Raw genomic sequence first — 24275 nt, 5'->3', positions numbered from 1 at the left:
TGGTTGCCTGTGAAAGAGCTAATTCTGAGTCACTGTTCAGCAAAGTGAATGAGCATGAGAAGGTGGGCAGCACTGACAGAAGAAAGCTGCCAGCTAACTTTATTATATAACACACAATCCCTCAGATCTCTTGTCATCATTCATTATTGCTATTAAGACTATAACATTAAGTCAAGGCATGTATGTGTAATACTGATTTTTGCACTGAGTTTAGTAATTATCTGCCCATGAGCACAGACAGTGGTGTATGTGGTCAAAGATAAGAATTTATTCAACTCCGCCAACTTTACTTGGGCCAACAAACAAAATATGTCAACCCATTATCTGGAGAGAATGAGCCTTATTATCTGGTAAAAACAGCATGAATGTATCATTATTCAATCTTAATTTTCATTATTATTTTTTTTATAAAACTTAAGCAAAAACTCACCTTTTTTTATCTGTCAAGGGGTCTGCAAAGTGTTGCCAGTAAGAGTGGAATTGATGTTGTGTCTTTCTTGGCAGGCAAATAAGTTCACATAGACGAGATAGCTGATTGGTCGGGTGGTCCTTCAGATATTTGTTGTAGACAAGCAAACCCACAACTCCCAAATGCAGGGGGGGTAAGAGCATTTTCCCCGTCTGATGGTTGTTGGTATTAGAATGAATAAATTCATCCAGAAAACCTTTGAGTAGTTTTTCCACCTGGAAAGAGGATTATTGCAATCTTGTTAGTTCTCTGCAATAAAAAAGCTTGGTGGAAAATAACATTTATCAATTCAATATGCAACAGATTTTAGGTCACCATTGCAAATGTGAATATGAATTGTTGTATAAAACACCTGGCATTGACATTTACCTCATTTTTACCATATTCCAACTCCCAACGTCTCTTTCTACCATCATGAAGTAAAGGACAGCTGTATTCATGAAAGAACTGTTGCAGTTGGAAAAAGAAGTTGTTCACATTTTGTTCATTCCATGTTGTAAGAAGATCAAAGATTATCTTTAGCATTTCTTTGCCAGCTAGGTCTCTTCCAGTTATCACATGTTTCCTCAAAGATCCCCCAAACCAGGTGCGCTTAAGCTCCAGATGGATGACATCATCATACTGGTGCCATGCTCCTTGAAATTCAAAGAGCATGAAATTAACAGAGATCGTGTACTACACTGCATGCTTTTACTGGAGTTTGTTATACATTTAATCTTTACAATCAGTCCTCTTTTAAGACAACATAAGAAACAATTATTATTCCTGTTTGCATTCCTTGAGAGCTTACTTTAAGAACAGTGAACTTTTACCAGATCAAGTTCTTTACCATAAATGGTCAGTCACTTGAAATCTTAAGTCTCAAAGTCTAGTACAGTACATTTTGTATAAAATATCATCATTCAGATTATTCAGCATAAGAGTTTTTATAATGCATATTAACAAGCATACATCATTGCACAGCTGATGAAGAAAAACAGAAACATGGTCTGTGCCCAGAGAGCCCATCTGAGTATCTCTACCACACTTTCTAGCATTGCCCATCTCTTACTGTTTAAGGTCTGCAGCTAGACTTCATAATGTAATGTTCTCTTTTAGTATTGTCCAGAATTAACTTGACAGGACTATATATACATAGATTTATATATATATATTTGTTTTTAATATATATATATTAAGATAATAGTTGGCTGATACAATATGAATTCAGGCACTTGTCTGTTAACACAAATAAAAACAGTTGGGCACAAGTGTGAATAAGTAAATTCAGTATACCTTCATGACTCAAAAACTCCTTTTTGATTAACAGGCACCTGTTGGAATATACGTTTTTTTCTCTCTGGTAGATGTCCTCAAACACATATTTATGGCCATTTCCACCCCCTTTGCATATTAAGTACTTGTATGGAATGCTCTCCTGAATTATGCTCTTGGGAATAAAAACTCTTCCTTCTACAAGATATCTCTTCTCCCCGAGATTTCTGTCAAAGACAAAAACTCATTAGAGTTGGGGCAAGCAAAGACTTGGCTAATACTGTCTAATAATGATAATAATAATGACTAATACATTAAAAAGAATACACAACTTCACAGTCTGAGTCAATTGTTTAATTTTATAAATAATTTTAAAATCTGATATTTTATATTTAATCACGGCAAACAACAGTTTCAAAAGATGCCATACCGGGAAAAGTTCATTTCAACAGTCGTGTTTTCCCAGGATCCAAACAGCTTTTCAGACATTAATAAAATCCTGTCTCTCTTTGGATCCATGGGGGGATCGATGGAAGTGACAGCATGAAAGTACACATGCACCCATTCACTGTTTGGTGAACTAAAAATGAAAAATCAAGAAGAAACATATTACCTTTGTTTTTTTCTGTTTCACATAAAATACACTTTACTATTAGCCTGGGAATTCCCATGCTGCTTTGCACGCGATTTCATTTCTTCTCACTGCAAAGTCAGCCTGCAGAGCCGTATATAGAGATCTCTATGTACGGCTCTGTCAGCCTGGAAACCACCGCCCTTATTTTTGCCTGAGTTAGGGAACCAATCACAGAAGGGGGGGCAGCAAGACGATGACGACGTCTATGCGCAACACCAAAGCTTGTAGAGTGTTAATCCAACATGGCAGTGGACACAATGTTACCGTTCGATGCAGCCTTAGAAAGTGTTTTAAGTAGCTCAGAGCGCAAGTTTACTTTTATTTGACTTTTTTTTTCTTCTTCTTCCTCGTCGAATTTCTGTCACTCTACATACGTCATCTGGTATAAGTGATACAATTGGCTATGAATCGCGCGCAGCATGGGAAGAACCAGACGCCATTTGATAGACATTCGTAGCGCCCAATAAACGGCTCTAGGCATTCATAAACCACGCCTGAAATACGAGAAAATGCAAACCTAGTTCCCAGACCTAGCCTAGCAATCAGACCCGTACAGCAAAAAGCTGTAGCCCCGGAGCAAATTCATTTTGCGGCCGCTAGGGGCGTCTAGATTTCTAGGCTATCCCAGACCACCATCTCATCGAGATTGTGGACGCGTCAGCCAGGCTACTTTACTATAGTATTTTAGGCACAATTTCAGTAGCTTAGGAGAAGAAATATAAAAGTCATTTCAAAAGATTTGTTTTTATAACTTTAAATTATTTGCCAAACATCAACAAATCAAATTGAAGAAAATTTTAATTAAATTAATAAAATACGAAACATCTAATTGTCCGATACTTACGTTGGTAATTGAGTGGGACCTTCAGAGATATTTGCTGCCACTGGACGAGCCATTCCTTCATGACTGCGATAGTAGAAGGGAGGGGGCGTCACAGAGACATTTAAACCTTTCTGGATGTGTGGTTGCTGTTCCTGTTCTTCTGGCAGTTGAGTCCGTGTTTTCTTATCTGACTGAGCATCAGCAGCCTTTGAACAAAGCAACAAAAGGTTGAAAAGTGAAGCCTTGATATTATATTACCACGTGTATTTTACAATGAACATATAAACTAAATTAAATAAAATCCTGATATAATATTCATCTTTGTACAATTATTAGTATCCAAATGATTAAATTTCTATAAATTGGATGGATAATCACCTCAGGGAATTTGTTTGTTTTGTTTGTTACTGGACATGGATCCACAGAGGAGCCATCATCCGGGTAACTATCATCTTGAGCTGCTTGGCTTTCTTTCCTGCCAGCTTGTTCACTGGATGTATGTACATCAGACTTAATGTGAGTCCCTTTATTTTCTGGCTTCTCAGAGACACTCTGTGTCTCTTGAGATGTTATTTGATCTTTATCTTGTTCAGAGGCAGGCTGATTGGCTGAGTTGCATTCTCGAGGTTGTTGTTCAGATGATTCAGGTGCAGAGGAAATGGACTCAGACCCAGATGCAATGTCTCTTTGCTTGTCATCAGGAATCTGCAGTACTTTTGGGGGGGTCGCACAACCCAAATCAGATGGACCTTTTGTTTGTTGCTCTGTCTGTTTTATACTGGCAGGTGTAGGTGAGGGCTGTGTTGCAGAGGCAGATGGGTTTGATGCAGGATTAGGCTCAGTAGAGGCTGTAGAGGATGGCCTGTTGTCCTCTGTACAAGTCCCTATGAGCTGAGGGGTAGCAACTAATTTTCCATCTGATGGAATCCGGTTGAGGGATGAGGCTGTGGTTTTGGTTCCCACTGAAGCCGAGTTGGTAGCGCCATCTGATGGTTCCTTTGATGTAATGCCATCACTGGTTTGCTCTGAGTCATCACCAGCCAGTTGCCCCTGAAAACAAAAGAAAACAAATAAAATTATGTTCAAATTCATGAATATTTCTTGAATGCAAAGTTTCCCTGTAAACCTTATTCACCTTACTTTGTTGAGCGGTAAGTATTAATATCTATTAAGGTATAAAGCTGTGCCAGCGTGTTCTTTGTCATTCATAAAAGCGTAACATAAAGGTTTTGAACAATGCCTTAGAATAAACTATTCATCATGCAGGTAGAAACTCATTGGCCTGTAGAAACTGCTTGCCCTTTTTATGAGTTTGGGAAAGAAAACAAGAATTATTTGTTTTGAGGGACTTTGAGTAAATCTAAGGATTGATGCATTTTCATTGAGCCATGAAATTATACAAATAACTGATTCTGAGCATTTTCACCTTTATTTGATGTGTGTTTTCTTGTTCATTTTCAACGTCTTGCTCCTCCTTTTCTTTCTTTACCTTTGTGACTGAGGACTGAGGTGCTGATGTGGCACCATCTATAAAACAATAAACACATGTAATATTTTAGTTACATATTTACTTTAAATCTTATCTGTAAGAGAAAAATAGGACAGTAAGATTACAACATCAAGACATTTAGATTGCTCACAGACACCGTATAGCCAAAAGTGGCTTAATCCTGACAAAAAAATCAATTTACTTTCAGAGGCAGGCTGATTTGCTGGGTAGCATTCTCGAGGTTGTTGTTCAGATGATTCAGGTGCAGAGGAAATGGACTCAGACCCAGATGCAATGTCTCTTTGCTTGTCATCAGGAATCTGCAGTACTTTTGGGTGGTCCGCACAACCTAAATCAGATGGACCTTTTGTTTGTTGCTCTGTCTGTTTTGTACTGGCAGGTGTAGGTGAGGGCTGTGTTGCAGAGGCAGGTGGGTTTGATGCAGGATTAGGCTCAGTAGAGGCTGTAGAGGATGGCCTGTTGTCCTCTGTACAAGTCCCTATGAGCTGAGGGGTAGCAACTAATTTTCCATCTGATGGAATCCGGTTGAGTGATGAGGCTGTGGTTTTGGTTCCCACTGAAGCTGAGTTGGTAGCGCCATCTGATGGTTCCTTTGATGTAAAGCCATCACTGGTTTGCTCTGAGTCATCACCAGCCGGTTGTCCCTGAAAACAAAAGAAAAGAAAAGAACAGAAAATAATGTTCAAATTCATGGATATTTCTTGAATGCAAAGTTTTTCGCTGTAAACCTAATTCACTTTGCTTTGTTGAGCGGTAAATATTGATATCTATTAAGGTATAAGGCTGTGCCAGCGTGTTCTTTGTAATTCATAACTAGCACAACATAAAGGTTTTGAACAATGGCTTAATGAATAAACTATTCATCATGCAGGTAGAAACTCATTGGCCTGTAGAAACTGCTTGCCCTTTTTATGAGTTTGGGAAAGAAAACAAGAATTATTTGTTTTGAGGAACTTTGAGTAAATCTAAGGATTGTTGCATTTTCATTGAGCCATGAAATTATATAAATAACTGATTCTGAGCATTTTCACCTTTATTTGATGTGTGTTTTCTTGTTCATTTTCAACGTGTTGCTCCTCTGTTTCTTTCTTTACCTTTGTGACTGAGGACTGAGGTGCTGATGTGGCACCATCTATAAAACAATAAACAAATGTAATATTTTAGTTACATATTTAGTTTTAATCTTATCTGTAATTGAAAAATAGGACAGAAAAATTACAACATCAAGACATTTAGATTGCTCACAGACACCGTATAGCCAAAAGTGGCTTAATCTTGACAAAAAAAAAAAAAAATTACTTTTGCTGCAGAAAACCATCAGTTATCGCTGAGATATATCATTTCTTATTCTGTTTAAACATCCACCAGCTGTATTGTGTTATTGTTGTACATGAGCCCTTTTAAAAGAGTTGAGATAAAAAGTACATATTATCAATATAAGAGGTTATTTAGCACTCCCTTTTCATTAATAAAAACACTGATCTATAGATGTGCACTTAAATAACAAGACTAAAATATACAAGCTACCTGCTAAACTACAAAGAGTTTTCTAAAAACTTACCTTGGACTCTCGGTTGACTCAGAACATGTAACTTGAAGCCACACTCATGGCAGAATTTATATGACGCTTCCACCTGATTTCCACACTCAGGGCAAAACATTATGTCCCTGTTTAGCCAGACAACCTGAATTCATAAACAGAGTTCATAATTGCTTAAAAAAATAAGTACATTTTGGTCATCATTTTCACAAGTACTGAAGCCTTACAAATCCTTTGAAAGAAATACCTACCTACTTCTTGCTTCCTTTATTAGTATTTTAATGTTTAAATTAAAAGCAAGTGCAGGATGCTTAAATAAACAATAAAATTCAAAAGGTGCTGTACTGATAATCAAAAGCAAATGCTATTATAATGCACAGATACATTTAAAAGAAATGCAGTTCTTAGTCATACTGGAATACCTCTCCAGAAGACCGAACATCATATTTGTCATTACAGACGTAACACTTGAACACTCAACCTACCTTCTATACTCTTCCTCCTTACATGGCTGATACTAAAAAACAACCTGACAGCCAGTGTTATATAGCACACTGAATGGTATGATTTTACTTTCAATTTCATTTACAGTAAGGGGTGTGGCTCATTGTTTTACAGGATTTACTGGATAATAAATAACCCAAAGATTTTCTATTAGCTATCATGTGTGATGTGGAAAAAATAGTTTTAAAAATGTGTTTGTTTGAAATAGGAAACATTGTGAACTCCCTATTCCTACAATAGTTAATAATTTAATAATAGTATAATAGTAATAATTCATAGAAGATCTGGATCATAAAACATGTCTGATGTAGTGTATACTACAGGTACAATGTTTATAAAATCTGTATCAAACTACATATTATAACAATAATAATTATGATAATGCTGATTCTAATACAATATCAGAATTATCATTATTATAAGTAGAACAATGAGAGGAAACTGAAGAAAAGCAAACAGCTATTACCTTTTTTATATGCCAACAATGCTGCTGTGATCTCCAGTTTCAGATCAGACCTACACACCCAGTAAATATTAGCAGTGGCCATAAGGTGGCGATATTGACTTATATAAAAACACCGTCTCTATGAATCTTACTTCCATCAGTAATTAGAAACTACATTAATGTATTTCAATAGATCTTTCTCACAGCAGACATTTTGACATGTCATGTATGCTTTTTTCATGTCCAGGTTTACTGGGACGGTAAAAAGGAATGTCTTTAAGGTCATTTATTACACCTGTACTTTTTATGCTGTGTCAAGTCAAAATGTCTGCTGTAAAAGAAGCATTCTAGACTTGTATCATAAAACACTGCACACCTAATAGAAATCATCTTTAGAATAAGGAAATATGGTACAGTAGTAATGTTTGGCTGATGAATTGCTGTTACAAAAGATGTGAATGTTTATTTATATGTATGTCAAAGCCCAAGAGCTAAATAACTAATAAGTCTGCTGATAAAACCAGTACCACAGTCCAATATCAGTCCAACACGCTCATCTTCAGCTCCACACACTGGAAGCTTTAAGCTTTAGCAAACAATGTTGTGTTTTGTGCATGTTGTGGCTGGTTGTTCATTTTTCACACTGATACTGTGACTTAAAGTTGGAAAATAGGCTTTTTCAAAATCTTTAGGAACTAATTATAAAACCTGCACAACTCAACAGTTTGTACTCAAGACACTGCATTATATGCCACGTTATGGCAGGGTTTCATAAAGCTATTTACTTCCTAATGATATAAAAGGATGACACCTCTGTGAGTAAGACATGTTTCATCGTCACACCGTCTTTCAAAAATATCTACCTACTTCCATCTTCCTTTATTACTTTTTTTAATGTTTGAATTAAAAGCAAGTGCAGGATGCTTAAATAAACAATAAAATTCAAAAGGTGCTGTACTGATAATCAAAAGCAAATGCTATTATAATGCACAGATACATTTAAAAGAAATGCAGTTCTAGTCATACTGAAATACCTCTCCAGAAGACCGAACATCATATTTGGCATTACAGACGTAATACTTGAACACTCAATATATACTCAAACTTGTTGAATAAACATAGTGGATAAGTTTGATGAATGGTCACACAGCCTACCTTCTTTACTCTTCCTCCTTACATGGCTGATACTAAAAAACAACCTGACAGCCAGTGTTATGTACCTCAATGAATGGCGTGACTTTACTTTCAATTTCACTTACAGTAAGGTGTGGTTTCTGGTTTTGCAGGATTTACTGGATAATAAATAACCAAAATATTTTCCATGAGCTATCATGTGTGATGTGGAAAAAATAGTTTAAAAAATGTGTTTGTTTGAAAAAGGAAACATTGTGCAGTCCATATTCCTTCAATAGTTATACATTTGCCTAAATCATTCACAATTCATTTTCTGGAGCTTAACTAATCAACTCATTGATGCAGCTCTGTGGGACCGGTGTCATAGAAGATTTGGATCATAAAACATGTCTGATGTAGTGTATACTACAGGTACAATGTTTATAAAATCTGCGTCAAACTATTTATGATGACAATAATAATTAGAATAATGCTGATGCTAAAGCTAATACAATATCAGAATTATCATTAGAATTATCATTATTATAAGTAGAACAATGAGAGGAAACTGAAGAAAAGCAAACAGCTATTACCTTTTTTTTAAATGCTAACAATGCTGATATGATCTCCAGTTTCAGGTCAGACCTACACACCCAGTAAATATTAGCAGTGGCCATAGGGTGGCAAAATTGACTTATACAAAAACACCGTCTCTATGAATCTTACTTCCGTCAGTAATCGGAAACTACATTAATATACTTCAATAGATCTTTCTCACAGCAGACATTTTGACATGTCATGTATGCTTTTTTTCATGTCCAGGTTTACTGGGACAGTAAAAAGGAATGTCTTTAAGGTCATTTATAACACCTGTACTTTTTATGCTGTGTCAAGTCAAAATGTCTGCTGTAAAAGAAGCATTCTAGACTTGTATCATAAAACACTGCAGACCTAATATCAATAAGCTTTAGAATAAGGGAATAAGGTACAGTATTAATGTCTGGCTGATAAATTGCTGTTACAAAAGATGTGAATGTTTATTTATATGTATGTCAAAGCCCAAGAGCTAAATAACTAACAAGTCTGCTGATAAAACCAGTACCACAGTCCAATATCAGTCCAACACGCTCATCTTCAGCTCCACACACTGGAAGTTTTAAGCTTTAGCAAACAATGTTGTGTTTTGTGCATGTTGTGGCTGGTTGTTCATTTTTCACACTGATACTGTGACTTAAAGTTGGAAAATAGGATTTTTCAAAATCTTTAGGAACTAATTATAAAACCTGCACAACTCAACAGTTTGTACTCAACACTGCAATATAAGCCACGTTATGGCAGGGTTTGGTAAAGCTATTTACTTCCTAATGATATAAAAGGATGACACCTCTGTGAGTAAGACATGTTTCATCGTCACACCGTCTTTCAAAAATATCTACCTACTTCCTTCTTCCTTTATTACTTTTTTTAATGTTTGAATTAAAAGCAAGTGCAGGATGCTTAAATAAACAATAAAATTCAAAAGGTGCTGTACTGATAATCAAAAGCAAATGCTATTATAATGCACAGATACATTTAAAAGAAATGCAGTTCTTAGTCATACTGAAATACCTCTCCAGAAGACCGAACATCATATTTGGCATTACAGACGTAATACTTGAACACTCAATATATACTCAAACTTGTTGAATAAATATAGTGGATAAGTTTGATGAATGGTCACACAGCCTACCTTCTTTACTCTTCCTCCTTACATGGCTGATACTAAAAAACAACCTGACAGCCAGTGTTATGTAGCCCACTGAATGGCGTGACTTTACTTTCAATTTCATTAACAGTAAGGTGTGGTTTCTGGTTTTGCAGGATTTACTGGATAATAAATAACCAAAAGATTTTCCATGAGCTATCATGTGTGATGTGGAAAAAAATGTTTAAAAAATGTGTTTGTTTGAAAAATTGTGCAGTCCATATTCCTTCAATAGTTATACATTTGCCTAAATCATTCACAATTCATTTTCTGGAGCTTAACTAATCAACTCATTGATGCAGCTCTGTGGGACCGGTGTCATAGAAGATCTGGATCATAAAACATGTCTGATGTAGTGTATACTACAGGTACAATGTTTATAAAATCTGCGTCAAACTATTTATGATGACAATAATAATTAGAATAATGCTGATGCTAAAGCTAATACAATATCAGAATTATCATTAGAATTATCATTATTATAAGTAGAACAATGAGAGGAAACTGAAGAAAAGCAAACAGCTATTACCTTTTTTTTAAATGCTAACAATGCTGCTGTGATCTCCAGTTTCAGATCAGACCTACACACCCAGTAAATATTAGCAGTGGCCATAAGGTGGCGATATTGACTTATATAAAAGCACCGTCTCTATGAATCTTACTTCCGTCAGTAATCGGAAACTACATTAATATACTTCAATAGATCTTTCTCACAGCAGACATTTTGACATGTCATGTATGCTTTTTCATATCCAGGTTTACTGGGACGGTAAAAAGGAATGTCTTTAAGGTAATTTATTACACCTGTACTTTTTATGCTGTGTCAAGTCAAAATGTCTGCTGTAAAAGAAGCATTCTAGACTTGTATCATAAAACACTGCACACCTAATATCAATAAGCTTTAGAATAAGGGAATAAGGTACAGTATTAATGTCTGGCTGATAAATTGCTGTTACAAAAGATGTGAATGTTTATTTATATGTATGTCAAAGCCCAAGAGCTAAATAACTAACAAGTCTGCTGATAAAACCAGTACCACAGTCCAATATCAGTCCAACATGTTCATCTTCAGCTCCACACACTGGAAGCTTTAAGCTTTAGCAAACAATGTTGTGTTTTGTGCATGTTGTGGCTGGTTGTTCATTTTCCACACTGAATGAGTGACTTAAAGTTGGAAAATATGATTTTTAAATAACCTTTGGGAACTAATCATAAGACCTCCACAACTCAACAGTTTGTACTCAAGATTTTTTACTCAACACTGCATTATATGCTACGTTATGGCAGGGTTTCGTAAAGCTAACTATTTCCTCATAATATAAAAGGAAGTAAGACATTTTTCATCACCCCACCGTCTTTCACACTTGTCACTTTTATCAAACTATGACATAAAAACCAAAGAAATTAAGATTGTTGAAAGTATACCTTAGTTAATGACTAGAGTGATTAATTTTTGAAGCGTCTATAAATGCCTTGAAACAGCGGTTGATTTGCCACAAAGACACGCTTCAATTGCACTGAAATTAAATTCTATGTTGCTTTCAGTCACTGTGCAGAATATTTTCTTCCCATAATGCATGCATGCATATCCAAGATGGCATTTGAAAGGGAGGAAAATAACACTATTTTCCACTGCGTCTGAAGTCGGTGCTCAAGAACCGTGAAATTCATATAATCTCTTTGCTAGGTTCAATTGTTAACCATGCTAACAGGCTTAGACGGTGTGTGTTAGTGTGTGTTGCAGTGTGGGGGCGAATCTCAGTGCTGGGTTGTTGAGTTTTCCTCCTTTTCCTTACCTCCCACACATCTCTTCCATACACACAGACACACCACTGCAGTTGGTAGCCAATCAGTACCTCTCCTCCTTTCTATTGCTTTTACCTGCGTCACTCTGCATGTGTTGCCATGGTGATCACTGATGCTCCCCCCACACTTTGTGTCTCTGCTCTTCCAGTACGAGGATGAAGCCAATTTGTGGTTGCTGATGCAGACAGGCTGCAGACGTCATCACTTCCCTTGGGAAGAAGGCCTATTTTTACCAGCAGGCACAAAGTATACGTAGCTGCCAAACATATTTATGGAAGCTCTTCCAAGCCCTGCCTACCAGGAAATATCTCTTACCATGTACATCTATGTCCATTTATTTCTCAAAAATACTGTTCCCTCCAAGGCATATTACTCTTATTCTGGTATCTGTGATTCTTTATCTGTTATATTTTATACCCAAATGGAGATTTCACACATCACTCATTCACCATATAAAAGTCAGAAGTCATGATAAATACAGGGAAGCCAACCTCTGGCACTTGTTAAGGTCCAGATTTTTGCTATGGGACATATCATCCAAATACTTTCCAGCTTGTAATGCCAGAAAAGATAACTGTTAAGGAAGTTAGAATGTTATTGCCCACAGGTCATTATGAAGTCAGGAGACACTGCATGTTACAGTGTGGTAGATTTTGGAAGCATAGTTGACATAATGAGGTGAAAAAATAAAAGTAAAGCCTTGTGGGGAAAAAAATAACAAAGGTGTCAGACACTACCAGTAGTCAAGAATGTGCTGGATGCTAATTTAATCTTTAAAAAAGCATATTTTGGGGGTTTTATTCAATATGTCTTAATGCATTGATAAAATCTGGTGCATACACTCAGAAACTAAACAGGGCAAAAGCAAGCTAATCATTTCACATTTCAGTTTAAAAAAAAATTTGCCTCACCTTCTCAGTAACAACTGATCCAGCTAAAACACAAGCTGTAACGATGGTAAATAGACAGGTAGACAAATTATAAATGACAAACCCAGACAGCCTTGGCATCATGCATGGGGAGTTTAACCTTAACCTGTTGATTTTATAATAAAATAAAGTTCTTGTGATCTCCAATCTCATTTTCTTTTAAAGTTACAGTTTGTAACAATAACAAGGATCTATAAAAATAAATAAAAAAGATTAGATAGAAGAATGGCCATATTAATACAATAAAAGGCATGTGAAGGAGGAATATTGTTCAGGAGGCAACAAAGAAGAAGATGAGGAGGATTTAGTAGGTATGAATTGTCTTTTGTGAGATGTTTGAGGGTAATTATTTGAGATATTATGAGATATATATTGCGTAATACAAAGAAAACCAACAACAAGTGAAATGACCTTGTCAAAAGAAACTGAAACATGAAGAGGCAAAGCAAACGAAGGAACGAGCAAACACTGGTGTGGTTTATTCCAGAAGGAAGTTGCTGATGAACAATTAAAGTGAACCCAAAGCTAACGTTGTCTAGATATAGATGCAATTTGTTGCTAGCTAGTGGGTGGATGAAATTTGAGATGGTTGCTATGAAAAACTTTTCTAGAAATTAAAACTGTTTAATTATTAACCATTTATCACTTGTTTTTAGTACACTGGCACAAAAAAATTGGACATTTTGACATCATTCATAAATCCCATTAAACTACAACTAACATTCTTATAGTATTGCTAGACTGACGTGTAAATAAACACAAACTAAAACTTTCACTGTGATGTTATGTGCTTAGTCCGTTAAAGCAAGTACATTTTTCAGGAGATAGTTATCGCCCTTCAAATGGCTTCTTCAAAATACTTAAAGGGATAGTTCGCCTCTTTTGACATGAAGCTGTATGACATCCCATATTAGCAATATCTTTTATGAACATTGACTTACCCCCCGCTGCGTCCTGTGAGCCGAGTTCCAGCCTTGTTTTGGCGTTGACGAAGGTAGTCCGGCTAGTTGGCTAGGGTCCCGAAAATAAAGCGTTTTGCTTCTCAAAACAATATGCGTTCAAAAGAGTAATACATTTGCATCACAAAATCGTTAGCCAGAAAAAGTCAGACCTCACAATCGCTTGGCGCTATTTCTCTCTCCCTTCGTATCACTACGGGCTGTGTAAACCATGCAGACCGAAGTTCAGACCGAGTAGTCCCCTGCTTCCGAGCAGTAAACACCGTAACAAGTGCGGCTATCGCTAGGTGGCTGAACGCATTGATATGAAGGGAGGCAAAAATAGCACCAAGCAATTGTGAGGTCTGACTTTTTCTGGCTAACGATTTTTGTGATGCAAATGTATTACTCTTTTGAACGCATATTGTTTTGAGAAGCAAAATGCTTTATTTTCGGGACCCTAGCCAACTAGCCGGAGTACCTTCGTCAACGCCAAAACGAGGCTGGAACTCGGCTCACAGGACGCAGCAGGGGGTAAGTCAATGTTCATAAATTATATTGCTAATATGGGATGTCATACAGCTTCATGTCAAAAGAGGCGAACTATCCCTTTAATTCAAGTACACATGATACATGTTAATTAAATTTATCATCTTGAAAACACCCTGGAACAAACTGCTACAGCTAAGCAAGCCAGCGAACCTCTATGGTTACCATGTTAAGTTGCTAGCTAAGTAGCTAAAAAAGTATAAATCAGTGGTTAGCTAACTAGTCCACCATGTTACTCATTCCTGTGAGACAACTCGCAAATAAATCTCTTCTCCTTACACAAATGGACATAAAAAAACATTTCTTTATCAAGTCAGTTCGACTTTGTTTGAAAGGATGGCCAACCCCACCCCCCCAAAATATATGGATGGATGAAAAATTACAGATATAACAACTGGTCCTTTTCATTTTCATTATAAAACCACATTATCTGCAATATAATTTAACACATGCATACACGTTATCTTGAATTCAGAGTATTCAGATTGCCCAATTTGCATTTCTGTGGATTGTGGACAAAACCTGGGGACACAGTGGAAACCATCATGAGACAGAAAGAATCACAACCAGTACTTCCTTCCTGTGGGCTGGCAGTATCAGCCACTGAGCTGCAGCACCAATGAGCAGTAGCAGCAAAGTTTCTGTTCAGATGTGGCACTTCAACCTGTTGATCTCCCACACTTTCCTGAAAGGCTTTATCTGCCAACATATCCCAGACCTATGTGAAGACACACATAAATAAATATGAAATTAAAAATATTATTGTGGTATTTGGTAAGATGTAGTATAAAGCAAAAATAAAACAAACTATGCGGTCTTGATGAGACTTTTAAAAATGTTTCCATTAAATGTCATTTACATTTTTTCAGTTTCAAAACTGAACTGGAAAATGGATGGAAACCTTCATTTGATATCTCCAATGCACTTGCTTTGACATTCAACATACTTTCACTCAGTAGAGGATCACAGAGACGAGTTACTGTATAATGTTGGGTCTGATGGTTTAAAAGAATTAATTTAGATCATAATGCAATTGATTCTATGGGACTTAGATTATTGTAGCAGCTAAATATCTTTCAAATGTTTTATTTCAGCCGTTAACACCAAGTAAAATGGATGCACTCTTAGTAAAAGAGTACATAGAGAAAACAGCATGCCAATACATTGACAAAGAAACAAAACAAAAACAAAAAAAAATACTACTAATCTAATCTAAAATACAAAAAAAAAAAAAATCTATTCTTTTTCATACAGTTAAACTGAAATATATTGGTGACAAGTGACTTGTAAACTGTAAATATGAGGCAATTTCCCATAATACCACAAAACAAAGAGCACTGTAACAGTAACATCGATGTATGGAAAACAATGATAATAATCAGTTATTACATGCCTTTGTTTTTCTACAACAGCTAAGGTATAACAATGGGAAGATGTAGGCCCACTGAGGTTTTGTGGTTAAGAGTTTGAAATTGTTGGTGTGTATTTGTGGGTGCACAGGTGTGTTTTTTTTTTCAAACCAACCTCGCACACACACACACAATTTTTGTCACACATGAGGTTCCTACATCCTCCGTCAGTGTGGAACTTCACCCACACTGAAACTACGTCATCAGGCCCAGTGGAGAAGCTTAGTGGGACTCGCACGTATACTCACAGGCATGTATCTATAAGGACTGTCAGCCCCTTAATTTACTTATGAATATACAGGGATGAGCAAACAAACAGTACTGAACTGAAAATAACTATTTGCTTTCTTTATACTACACACTCAATAGTACGCTTTAAATAAATAAATAAAGAAAAACAGAATGCAGTTTATGTAAGTAATGGTAAGATATCGACTGATTAATTTTATTTTTAAATTAAGCTTTTTATATAGTCGTGGTTTAACTAAAGGTAACTGCCTCACTCAAAACCATCAGTAATTGTCCCCCACAGCTGCTCTCAAAGGTGGACTGGAAACTATCGTGTTAAACTGGATAATAAGGAAAAAGGAAAACTAAACGGTCCCACAGACCTTTTACATCAAAGTTCGACACAGATTTTCTTTAGGAAAATCTGCTGGAGCCTATCCCGGCTGTCTTGGGCGAGAGGCAGGGTACACCCATGACAAGTGGACAAACAACCATGCTCCTAGGGTCAATCTAGAGTCACCAGCTAACCTGACCTGCATGGTTTTGGGTGGTGGACAGAACCCACACATCAGAACAAAGAAAGGCCACAGCTGGGATTTGAACCAGGAACTCTCTTGCTGTTGGGCAACAGTGCTAACCACCACACCATCATTAACCCCTAAGTGAACTATTCTAAAAATAAATTCCTTTCAACTTATACAATACCTGATTACACCCATGTTTGCTAGTCAAACCAGTTTCCAGCAAAGCAACAAAACAGGGCACATATCTGTTGATCTCAGTAGGGTTCAAAGCTCACAAGAGAATCTCATTACAAAAGCAAATGATGGACACTCATTTGTATTAAAACTTTCATATCTGCTCTGTTCTTCTGTGTTAATCATCATGTTTAAAGCACAAAACACATATCAATCACATGTTGCTCAACACAGTAGAATCAATCAATTCCTTTAGGCACAGTGGAAGCTAAATCATTCCAACAAGTGCCAGACATTCCTGACTGCTCATTATACTATGTCTCAGCAAGCCTAACTCGCAGTCAGTAATGACAGTTACTGCTGACAATTTTATGTACTCCAAAACTTCATGTTGACTTGTATTTAAAGAATTAAGCAGTCATATGACACACTGTTATCTCTGTTAGTTGCTATTACCTGAGTGTTGCTTCTGGAATTCGCTATAATGTGAGATCATCTTAACCAAACAGCACAGTCTAATAGTGTGTCATATGTATGTTTGTCCACTTGTCCAGAACATAGAAGTTTCACAATTCATGATCATAAATTGTGAGGAGGTAGCCTATCGCTACGCTGTCAGGCAGCATTCCTGTGAAATGAAAAGAATTGCAACAATTTCAACTCCTAACCCTAACCGTTCACATGTGAGAGCACATTTGAAAAGAAAGACGCAACTGCCCTCTCCCCTCCTTCCTTTTTTTTAAGCATTTGTTGCCAATTCAATACTGATGAGAGATGCACAGTGAATGTGATCACGTAGGAACACCTATGGATGTTGATGATCAGACAAAAGCATATTTACATGTTAAGGTACTTAAACATAAGCTGGTTGTGAGTAGTGAAGACAGTAAGGAAAATGTAGTAATCAACATTTCTGAGCCTATATTGTGACCCTACAACATTTTGCAATGTATATCTATACATAATGAATTCTCAATACGGATATTATTGTGATGACAACACAACATAAAGTGAAACACAATCACTGATGATATCATTGTGAGTTTTAACATGAATATTTTATTAATTTACACCCATAATTGTCAGTAGCTGTACATCACAGCCCTTCTAATGGCGGTAATTCTAAGTATTCCTTTCAATGTAACTCTAAAGTGTTGCTCAAACCAAAATCTGCTTTTAGTTGGTTTGAAAAGTGGCTGTAGAAGAACAAGGTTTTGCCATTGTTGTATGACAGTCTGTATTGTGATGGTTACAGTTACAATACCAAAGTACCCCTAACACTTCTCAAACCACTCGTGGTTCAGAATAATCTTCTATTCTCCTGGCGTATCAACAGTCATTGTTTCACAGAAGCGCAGCTAAATACACAACTGCCATGCCTTGATTACACACTGTTATCATAAAATAAAACACATTTTTTTGACCCAATGATTATGTTAGAATAAAACTTATTCAATTTCCATTTGTGTGATGAATTGCTGAAAGAAGAAGCAAACCTTCCCTGTTCATTAAAAAGATCATGTTTAAATGATTCCGGATGTTTTTTGCTCGTATTCTGTATTTGTTCATAATCAAAAGATAAATGAAATGAGAGATTTTGTGATGATTGTGAAAAATGCAGTCGTACGGCTTTTCCCAGCTAAAGCCTGCAGTCTCAGCACCCCCACTCTCTCAGCACTAATATACAGCTTTTAGACAAAAATATCTCTCCCCTGGTGGAGACACACACACACGCACACGCACACGCACACACACACAAAACCTCCATTTCCGCCACAGCGTTAAGAGATGTGACATCACAGGGTCTACCATGTGATCCACCCGCACAAAGCTTTGTAGTGATGGATAGAACCTACCTGTGACGCACGAACCTCCTCTGTGTAAACCTTAGCAGGCTGGAGAACTAGTAATGAAGGAAACAAGGTTTATTATTCCATCACATTTATTTGGATATTGATTAGCTGAATAGAGTGACGGTTGATTCAAAGGGCTGCTCTGTAGATCTGTGTTTATCTGTGTTTATACAGCAACAAAACAGCTTGAAAGGGTGGCAAAAAAAAAGGCTTGACAAGTTGAAGGAATACCTAATCCTCGAGCTCGCTGTCTTCACAGCAGATGAAATGCAACCACAGTATTTCTGGAACCCATTCCTTCAACCAAGGTATTTAAAGAGATGTACAAAGGTTTGATCTGATCATAGGAGCATAAGTCAAACAAAGCTAACAGGAGGTACAATTTGAAACATCTTCACAAAATGTCAATTAACCGTGCAAAAGTCATCCTCAGATTATTACATTTAGAAAAGAAATTCCTATCACTTAAATTAGAAGTATATAATACTTCCTAACTAAACTGTGACACTGCTCTCTGACCAGAGGAAATGTTGAAACCAAACCAGTTCAGTATTCAAATTCCCCTAATGCTGATGTCCAGAAAGACGAGTTTCTTGGCGGCTTAAAAGAGAAGGAAGATTTTTCTGTCAACTTCGACATTAACCGCACACATAACGTTTAGCAGTTGTTCATCTTCAACAACACAATCTTCTGTTGTGTGATATAGCTGCTACATTCGTTGCATTTCCCAGTGTTGCCATTAAATTCTTACATGGGAAAATTAAGAAAATACTGGCCATTTTCAATCTCAAACATCTTTTTCAAATTGAGCTTGTTGTTTGAAAACATTGTGTCAAACACTCCAGGTTTTATTTGTTTGAAAATGAAGGCATGTAGGCAACTACTACTCACCATGACGGCAAACGTCAGAGCAACACCTCACTGTTTGTAGTTTATTCCTCTTCTCCATTAGCCTGGAAAACCAGCGCCAACTGCTGGACGGCAAAATGTTTTGCCTGCGGTTGGGTCTGGCCTCGATCCACTTGTCATTTTGAAAATACTGCCCTGATTCTGGCAGATGGCAACTAAACCAATCACAACGCAGAGATGTGTTTTGAATCAACGCGGGCGGGCCAGAGGGTTTTGAGGGAGTGACGACAGAGCAGTGCGACGTTGGGCAGTGGAAGCGAACATAGACAAGCGAAAGCACAACAAGAAAGATGGCGGCGGCAATGGAACAGTGCTCGTTTGATTCAGCCTTGGCACACAGCCATTATAACGAACAGCCTTGCCACTCTGTATTAAGCCCCATTGTACCGGCTTTTTGGCTGCAGTTCCACCAGAATTCCACTGGGAGCGTCGGTGGAGACCAGAATGAATGGGGCCCTATGGAGCTAGATGCTACAAATGGTCAGTTTCACATAAGTCTCCTCAAGAGCGCTCAGATTTGAATGTAGTTTCTGAGAGCTCAACATGGGTTTCAAGTAAAAAATCTACTGAACGAGTACATATATCGCTTTGATTTCTTACTGGTTGGCTTCTTGTTGTCCACAACGCGCTAGCATTGTGCTAATGACAGCTGGTCGACCCGCTATGTATGACGTCATATACACTTCAAATCCTTTTTTTAAGCAAATGAGTGGCTCTAAAAATCTAAAACTCAGCCATGGGTATTTTCTAAACACCCTTTTTCGAAAACAACATTCGAATTACTAGAGAAAAAATTATATCTTGAGATAAGGGCACGAAAGGGCGTATAGCTCCATAGGACTCCATTCATTCTGGTCTCCAAAATTGGGCGCCCCACGTGGAAAGAGGGTGGAACTGCAACCAAAATCGCCTCGTTGGAAACCGGAAGAGTCCCCTCCCACCAAAGCTTTCTGTCGCGCTTACTACGTCACAGTCAGTTGCGCTGATTCGTCAGAGCGTTGGCCTATAGGCACAGACGCGGTGTGAAAGACAACGGGTTGTGCTCATCAACAATGTTCCGTTGTATCCATTGATCGGTGCCAGACTAAATTAGACATCCAATCCATTTAGGCTGGTTTATCAGGCTACTTCTCCATGGCAATACAGCTGTGTTCAAAGATCGTCTATCAAGAAAAAAGAAAATGGATTAACTCTTTCGGAAATTAAAGTTCATTCTCGACTTTGTACAATCTAGTTTTGAGGACACGATAGTTCATAACAAACTGAGCGCACCGTAAGTTTAAATCACATGCTGGATTATTTTTGCTGTATTTTAAGGTAAACGTACAAAGACCACATCTCAGCCAATGGTTGGAGGGACAATAAAGCCTTCTTTCAAGGGGAAAATGAAGATTTCCAATTTAAAAAGAATCCAAAGACTCTGAAAAACATGTGATATGATAATTTTTGGACAAAATGGAAATAATGCTACTATTTTCTTCGTGATGACCAAACACACACTGCCTGTGTTTGTCTTTACCTATTTACCAATGTAGTAATACACCCAAATAAAAGCAATAAATGTAGCTATATTGGACACATCTTTAGTGACAGATATATCTAAAATCCCCGACAGTAACCATTCATCCATCCTTCCATCCATCCATTTTCTAAACCCGCTTAATCCAACTGGGGTTGGATTCCAGTTGTCATTGGGTGAGAGGCAGGTTACAGGTTGTCAGTCAGTCCCAGAGCAGTAACCGGTCAATGTTGAGAAATCCTGCTTTGATTAGTTATTTTTGAGGTGAAAAGGCTGTTAATTATTATGTCAGCAGGACTGTGACATAAATATTACTTGATAAATATAAGAATATGTAACAAAACATGAAAGTTTATCCATGTTTGTTAGCTTTTGTTAGTTTACTCAAATTACCTGTTATAGTTATACCAATCTTACTATTAGCTGAATTTAATTTTGCTCTGTATTTCTGTGTTGTATTTTTTATGTCTTTATGTAAAGCACATTGAGTTGCCTGTGGTATGAAATGCGCTATATAAATAAAGATTGATTGATTGAAGAATTTCTTAAATTAGGTGAGCGTGAAGCTTATGTTTTATTTTACATAACACGAGAGTAGAAAGTATTCAAGATGTAGATAATAACCGGGTTGTATCATCGTGTTGAATATTTTCACAATAATTGATCAAAAATCCTGCCCCTGATTTTATCTGGTTCCAGAAATAAGGCGCAGAGTGAGAGTGTTTCTCACCGCCTCTCTGCTCTGCATGTCTCTTTATTGAACTAACGTTATCATACGCGTGCTCTGACGTGACATAATGGAACGTGCCAGCGCTCTACTCTAAAAGCTCGTGAGAGTGAGAGCTGGCGAACATTCTGACTCAGCTGGAGAACCTGTCAGTAAGGTACTGAAATACATATTTATCAGCCGATATTTCACACTACAGATTATTTCCGTGGGGTTATGGGTAGGGCACCTTTCTGAGAGAGTGTCGAACAGCCCGACTTTTTTACTAAACACGTTGAAATAATGATGAAGAAGGATATCAGCCTAAACCTGACGGACGACTCGGACCTCAAACCGCATCTCCGCGACGCTGAGAGCATCCTCAACTCCCCGGACTTGGGGCTGCTCAAACTGGCCTCCCCGGAGCTGGAGAGGCTAATCATCCAGTCCAATGGAATGGTCACCACCACACCGACCAGCTCCCAGTTCCTCTACCCAAAGACGGTGACGGACGAGCAGGAGTTCGCCGAGGGGTTCGTCAAGGCGTTGGAGGACTTACACAAGCAGAACCAGCTGAATGGAACCGGTCAGACCAGCAGCAGCTTGGACCTTGGTGCTAACATCGCTGCGGTCACCGTGCAGCCGGATTTACCGGTGTATACAAACCTGAACAGTTACGGCAGTGGGCCGCTGGGAACCACTGTCAACTACTCCACGGACACGGTCCCTTTCCCGCCTCCTCCGTCACATCATCTGGGGGCAGCCCCGCCGCAGCCAGAGCTTTCTCGGGTTCAGCCGACGAAGGAGGAGCCTCAGACGGTCCCCGACGTGCAGAGCTTCGGGGAGAGCCCGCCGCTGTCTCCCGTCGACATGGACACTCAGGAGAGCGTCAAGGCCGAGAGGAAGAGACTCAGAAACCGGATTGCAGCCTCCAAGTGTCGGAGGCGCAAACTGGAGCGGATCACCAGGTTGGAGGACAAGGTCAAAACGCTGAAAAATCAGAACACCGATCTGGCCTCGACGGCCAGCCTGCTGAGGGAGCAGGTCGCCCAGCTGAAACAGAAAGTCCTCAGCCATGTCAACAGCGGCTGCCAGCTGCTCCCACACGAGGTCCAGGTGCACTAGACCTCCAGTTGGGCTACTGACCAGCATATAAGCTCCACAGACTTTGTTAATGTTGGTTTTTCTACATGTAGCGTAGCCCTGATGTGTGCCATTTTAAAGGGATGAATGCCAGGTTACAAATCGGCTGTTTTAAAATGCCTTTTAGTATTCTTCAAATCAAAGCATATGAGATAGAATTTGACTTCATATAACAGATATGGGGGACCCTTGCACTGTTTTGGCTACCAGTAAATTTGAAAAAGTGGAATTTTTATTCCTAAAACACCGCCTGGTATCGCCTCCACCGAGAGAAAAAAAACACCCTATCATCGAGGGTTTTTAAATAGATAACCAGCAATTGGTTTCTTTAATTCGGGCCGAAATGAGGGTTTCCTTCAGTGTGTTTAATCTTGCTCTACCTCATATTAGTGTTTAATGGTTATAGAAAGAAAGACACCTCAGCATTGATGGCATAAACGTCACAATATCCAGATTTAAAATGTTTACTTGACCAAACATGGACCAAACAGAATATATTTCTACAACAATATGCACAGCTATGACACGTATATCCTTAACATCAGAGGAGCTGGTTGTAAGAAACTAAAAGCGTACACACCCACGTCTATGTAAGAGCTCATTTACATATATAACCTATTTACTCTGTATTTCTCAAGGGAACAATTTGCATGTTGTTGACAAACTCGAATGTTGCCCACAGCTGGGTGTCCCAGGGTGCAAGTAAATTAGTGTTTATTACCTTTACACATGTGTATTTATCAGATATTTTTTACTCCACTGTGCCCCTTTTTCAGTGTGCTCGTTGTTTCAAATGTGAAAAGTCCTAATCTTTGTGTTTACTGACTGTTGCTATCACCTCTAGCCTAGAGTTATTTGGCTTTATACCGTTGTGTTTTGAATAAAATGCTGCTCGGCAATAAACTCTGTTTCCTGTGTTTATGGTAGATGTTACATTTACTTGCTCGTTGATTTCAGTGTTTGGAACATAATCCAGATGTCTGAGGTTTGAATTTTAAGGCACAGTTCAGTACAATCCTAACTCCAGATACTGGTTACTCTTCGTGCAATACATCAAGTAGCACGTAAATAGTTTGTTCCTCCAGTCCAGTCAGTGAGGACAGAATTACTGAAATCCATGTTTACCTGTAACATTTCTGACCACGTTTTCTTAGCTGTGGATGCAGCAAACAGCACCTCAACGTTAGTCTGGAGCCTAGCTCCCTCTGCTGGTTAAATGGGAAACTACAAGTGATGAAATAAAGCTGCCCTAATACGGGTAAATAGAATATAATGTTGATGAATGCGACCTAAAATGAGAGAATACACGAAAACACTCTTTTTCAACTGAATGTGTGTTTAAATCTTAAAGGAGGATGCTATCTCCTTTCTGCTGAGATTTTTAACAGTCTAGCAGTGAAAGGTGATACAGTGACATCCTGAGGATGTTGGAACCAGTAGCATCCAAAGAATCTATCCATTCATTAGCATGTGCAGGTTTTCCTTTTTATCCTGGTTTAGGGGTATAGAAGGCTGGACTGCTTAAGGACTTTGGACTATCCAAAATATATGC

General features: G+C 38.0%; 1 protein-coding gene and 2 long non-coding RNA genes across 4 annotated transcripts; 1 reads left to right on the top strand and 2 right to left on the bottom strand.

The window, feature by feature from the left end:
- Window positions 1–5726: 5726 nt before the first annotated feature.
- Window positions 5727–8396, bottom strand: LOC142400624 (uncharacterized). 2 transcript variants are annotated; one of them, XR_012772949.1, is made up of 3 exons: window positions 8335–8396; window positions 6252–6375; window positions 5727–5822 (listed from the first exon to the last, which is right to left on the bottom strand). It is a non-coding gene; the product is annotated as an uncharacterized LOC142400624 (long non-coding RNA). The 2 variants fall into 2 exon arrangements; XR_012772948.1 differs by lacking the exon at window positions 8335–8396 and adding an exon at window positions 6716–6805.
- A 5931-nt stretch (window positions 8397–14327) lies between these two features.
- LOC142400623 (uncharacterized) lies at window positions 14328–19395 on the bottom strand. The gene is made up of 3 exons (XR_012772947.1): window positions 19338–19395; window positions 18450–18496; window positions 14328–14976 (listed from the first exon to the last, which is right to left on the bottom strand). It is a non-coding gene; the product is annotated as an uncharacterized LOC142400623 (long non-coding RNA).
- A 2293-nt stretch (window positions 19396–21688) lies between these two features.
- LOC142400622 (transcription factor JunD-like) lies at window positions 21689–23626 on the top strand. The gene has a single exon (XM_075485678.1). The coding sequence runs from the start codon at window positions 21884–21886 to the stop codon at window positions 22703–22705; it is 822 nt and encodes a 273-aa protein (XP_075341793.1). The 5' UTR covers window positions 21689–21883; the 3' UTR covers window positions 22706–23626.
- Window positions 23627–24275: the final 649 nt, after the last annotated feature.

Source organism: Odontesthes bonariensis, chromosome 15, assembly GCF_027942865.1.
Source record: "Odontesthes bonariensis isolate fOdoBon6 chromosome 15, fOdoBon6.hap1, whole genome shotgun sequence".
In the NCBI taxonomy this organism is placed as follows: Eukaryota; Metazoa; Chordata; class Actinopteri; order Atheriniformes; family Atherinopsidae; genus Odontesthes; species Odontesthes bonariensis.
Note: the sequence above shows the minus strand (reverse complement) of the source record. Positions and strands in the feature narration are given on the sequence as shown.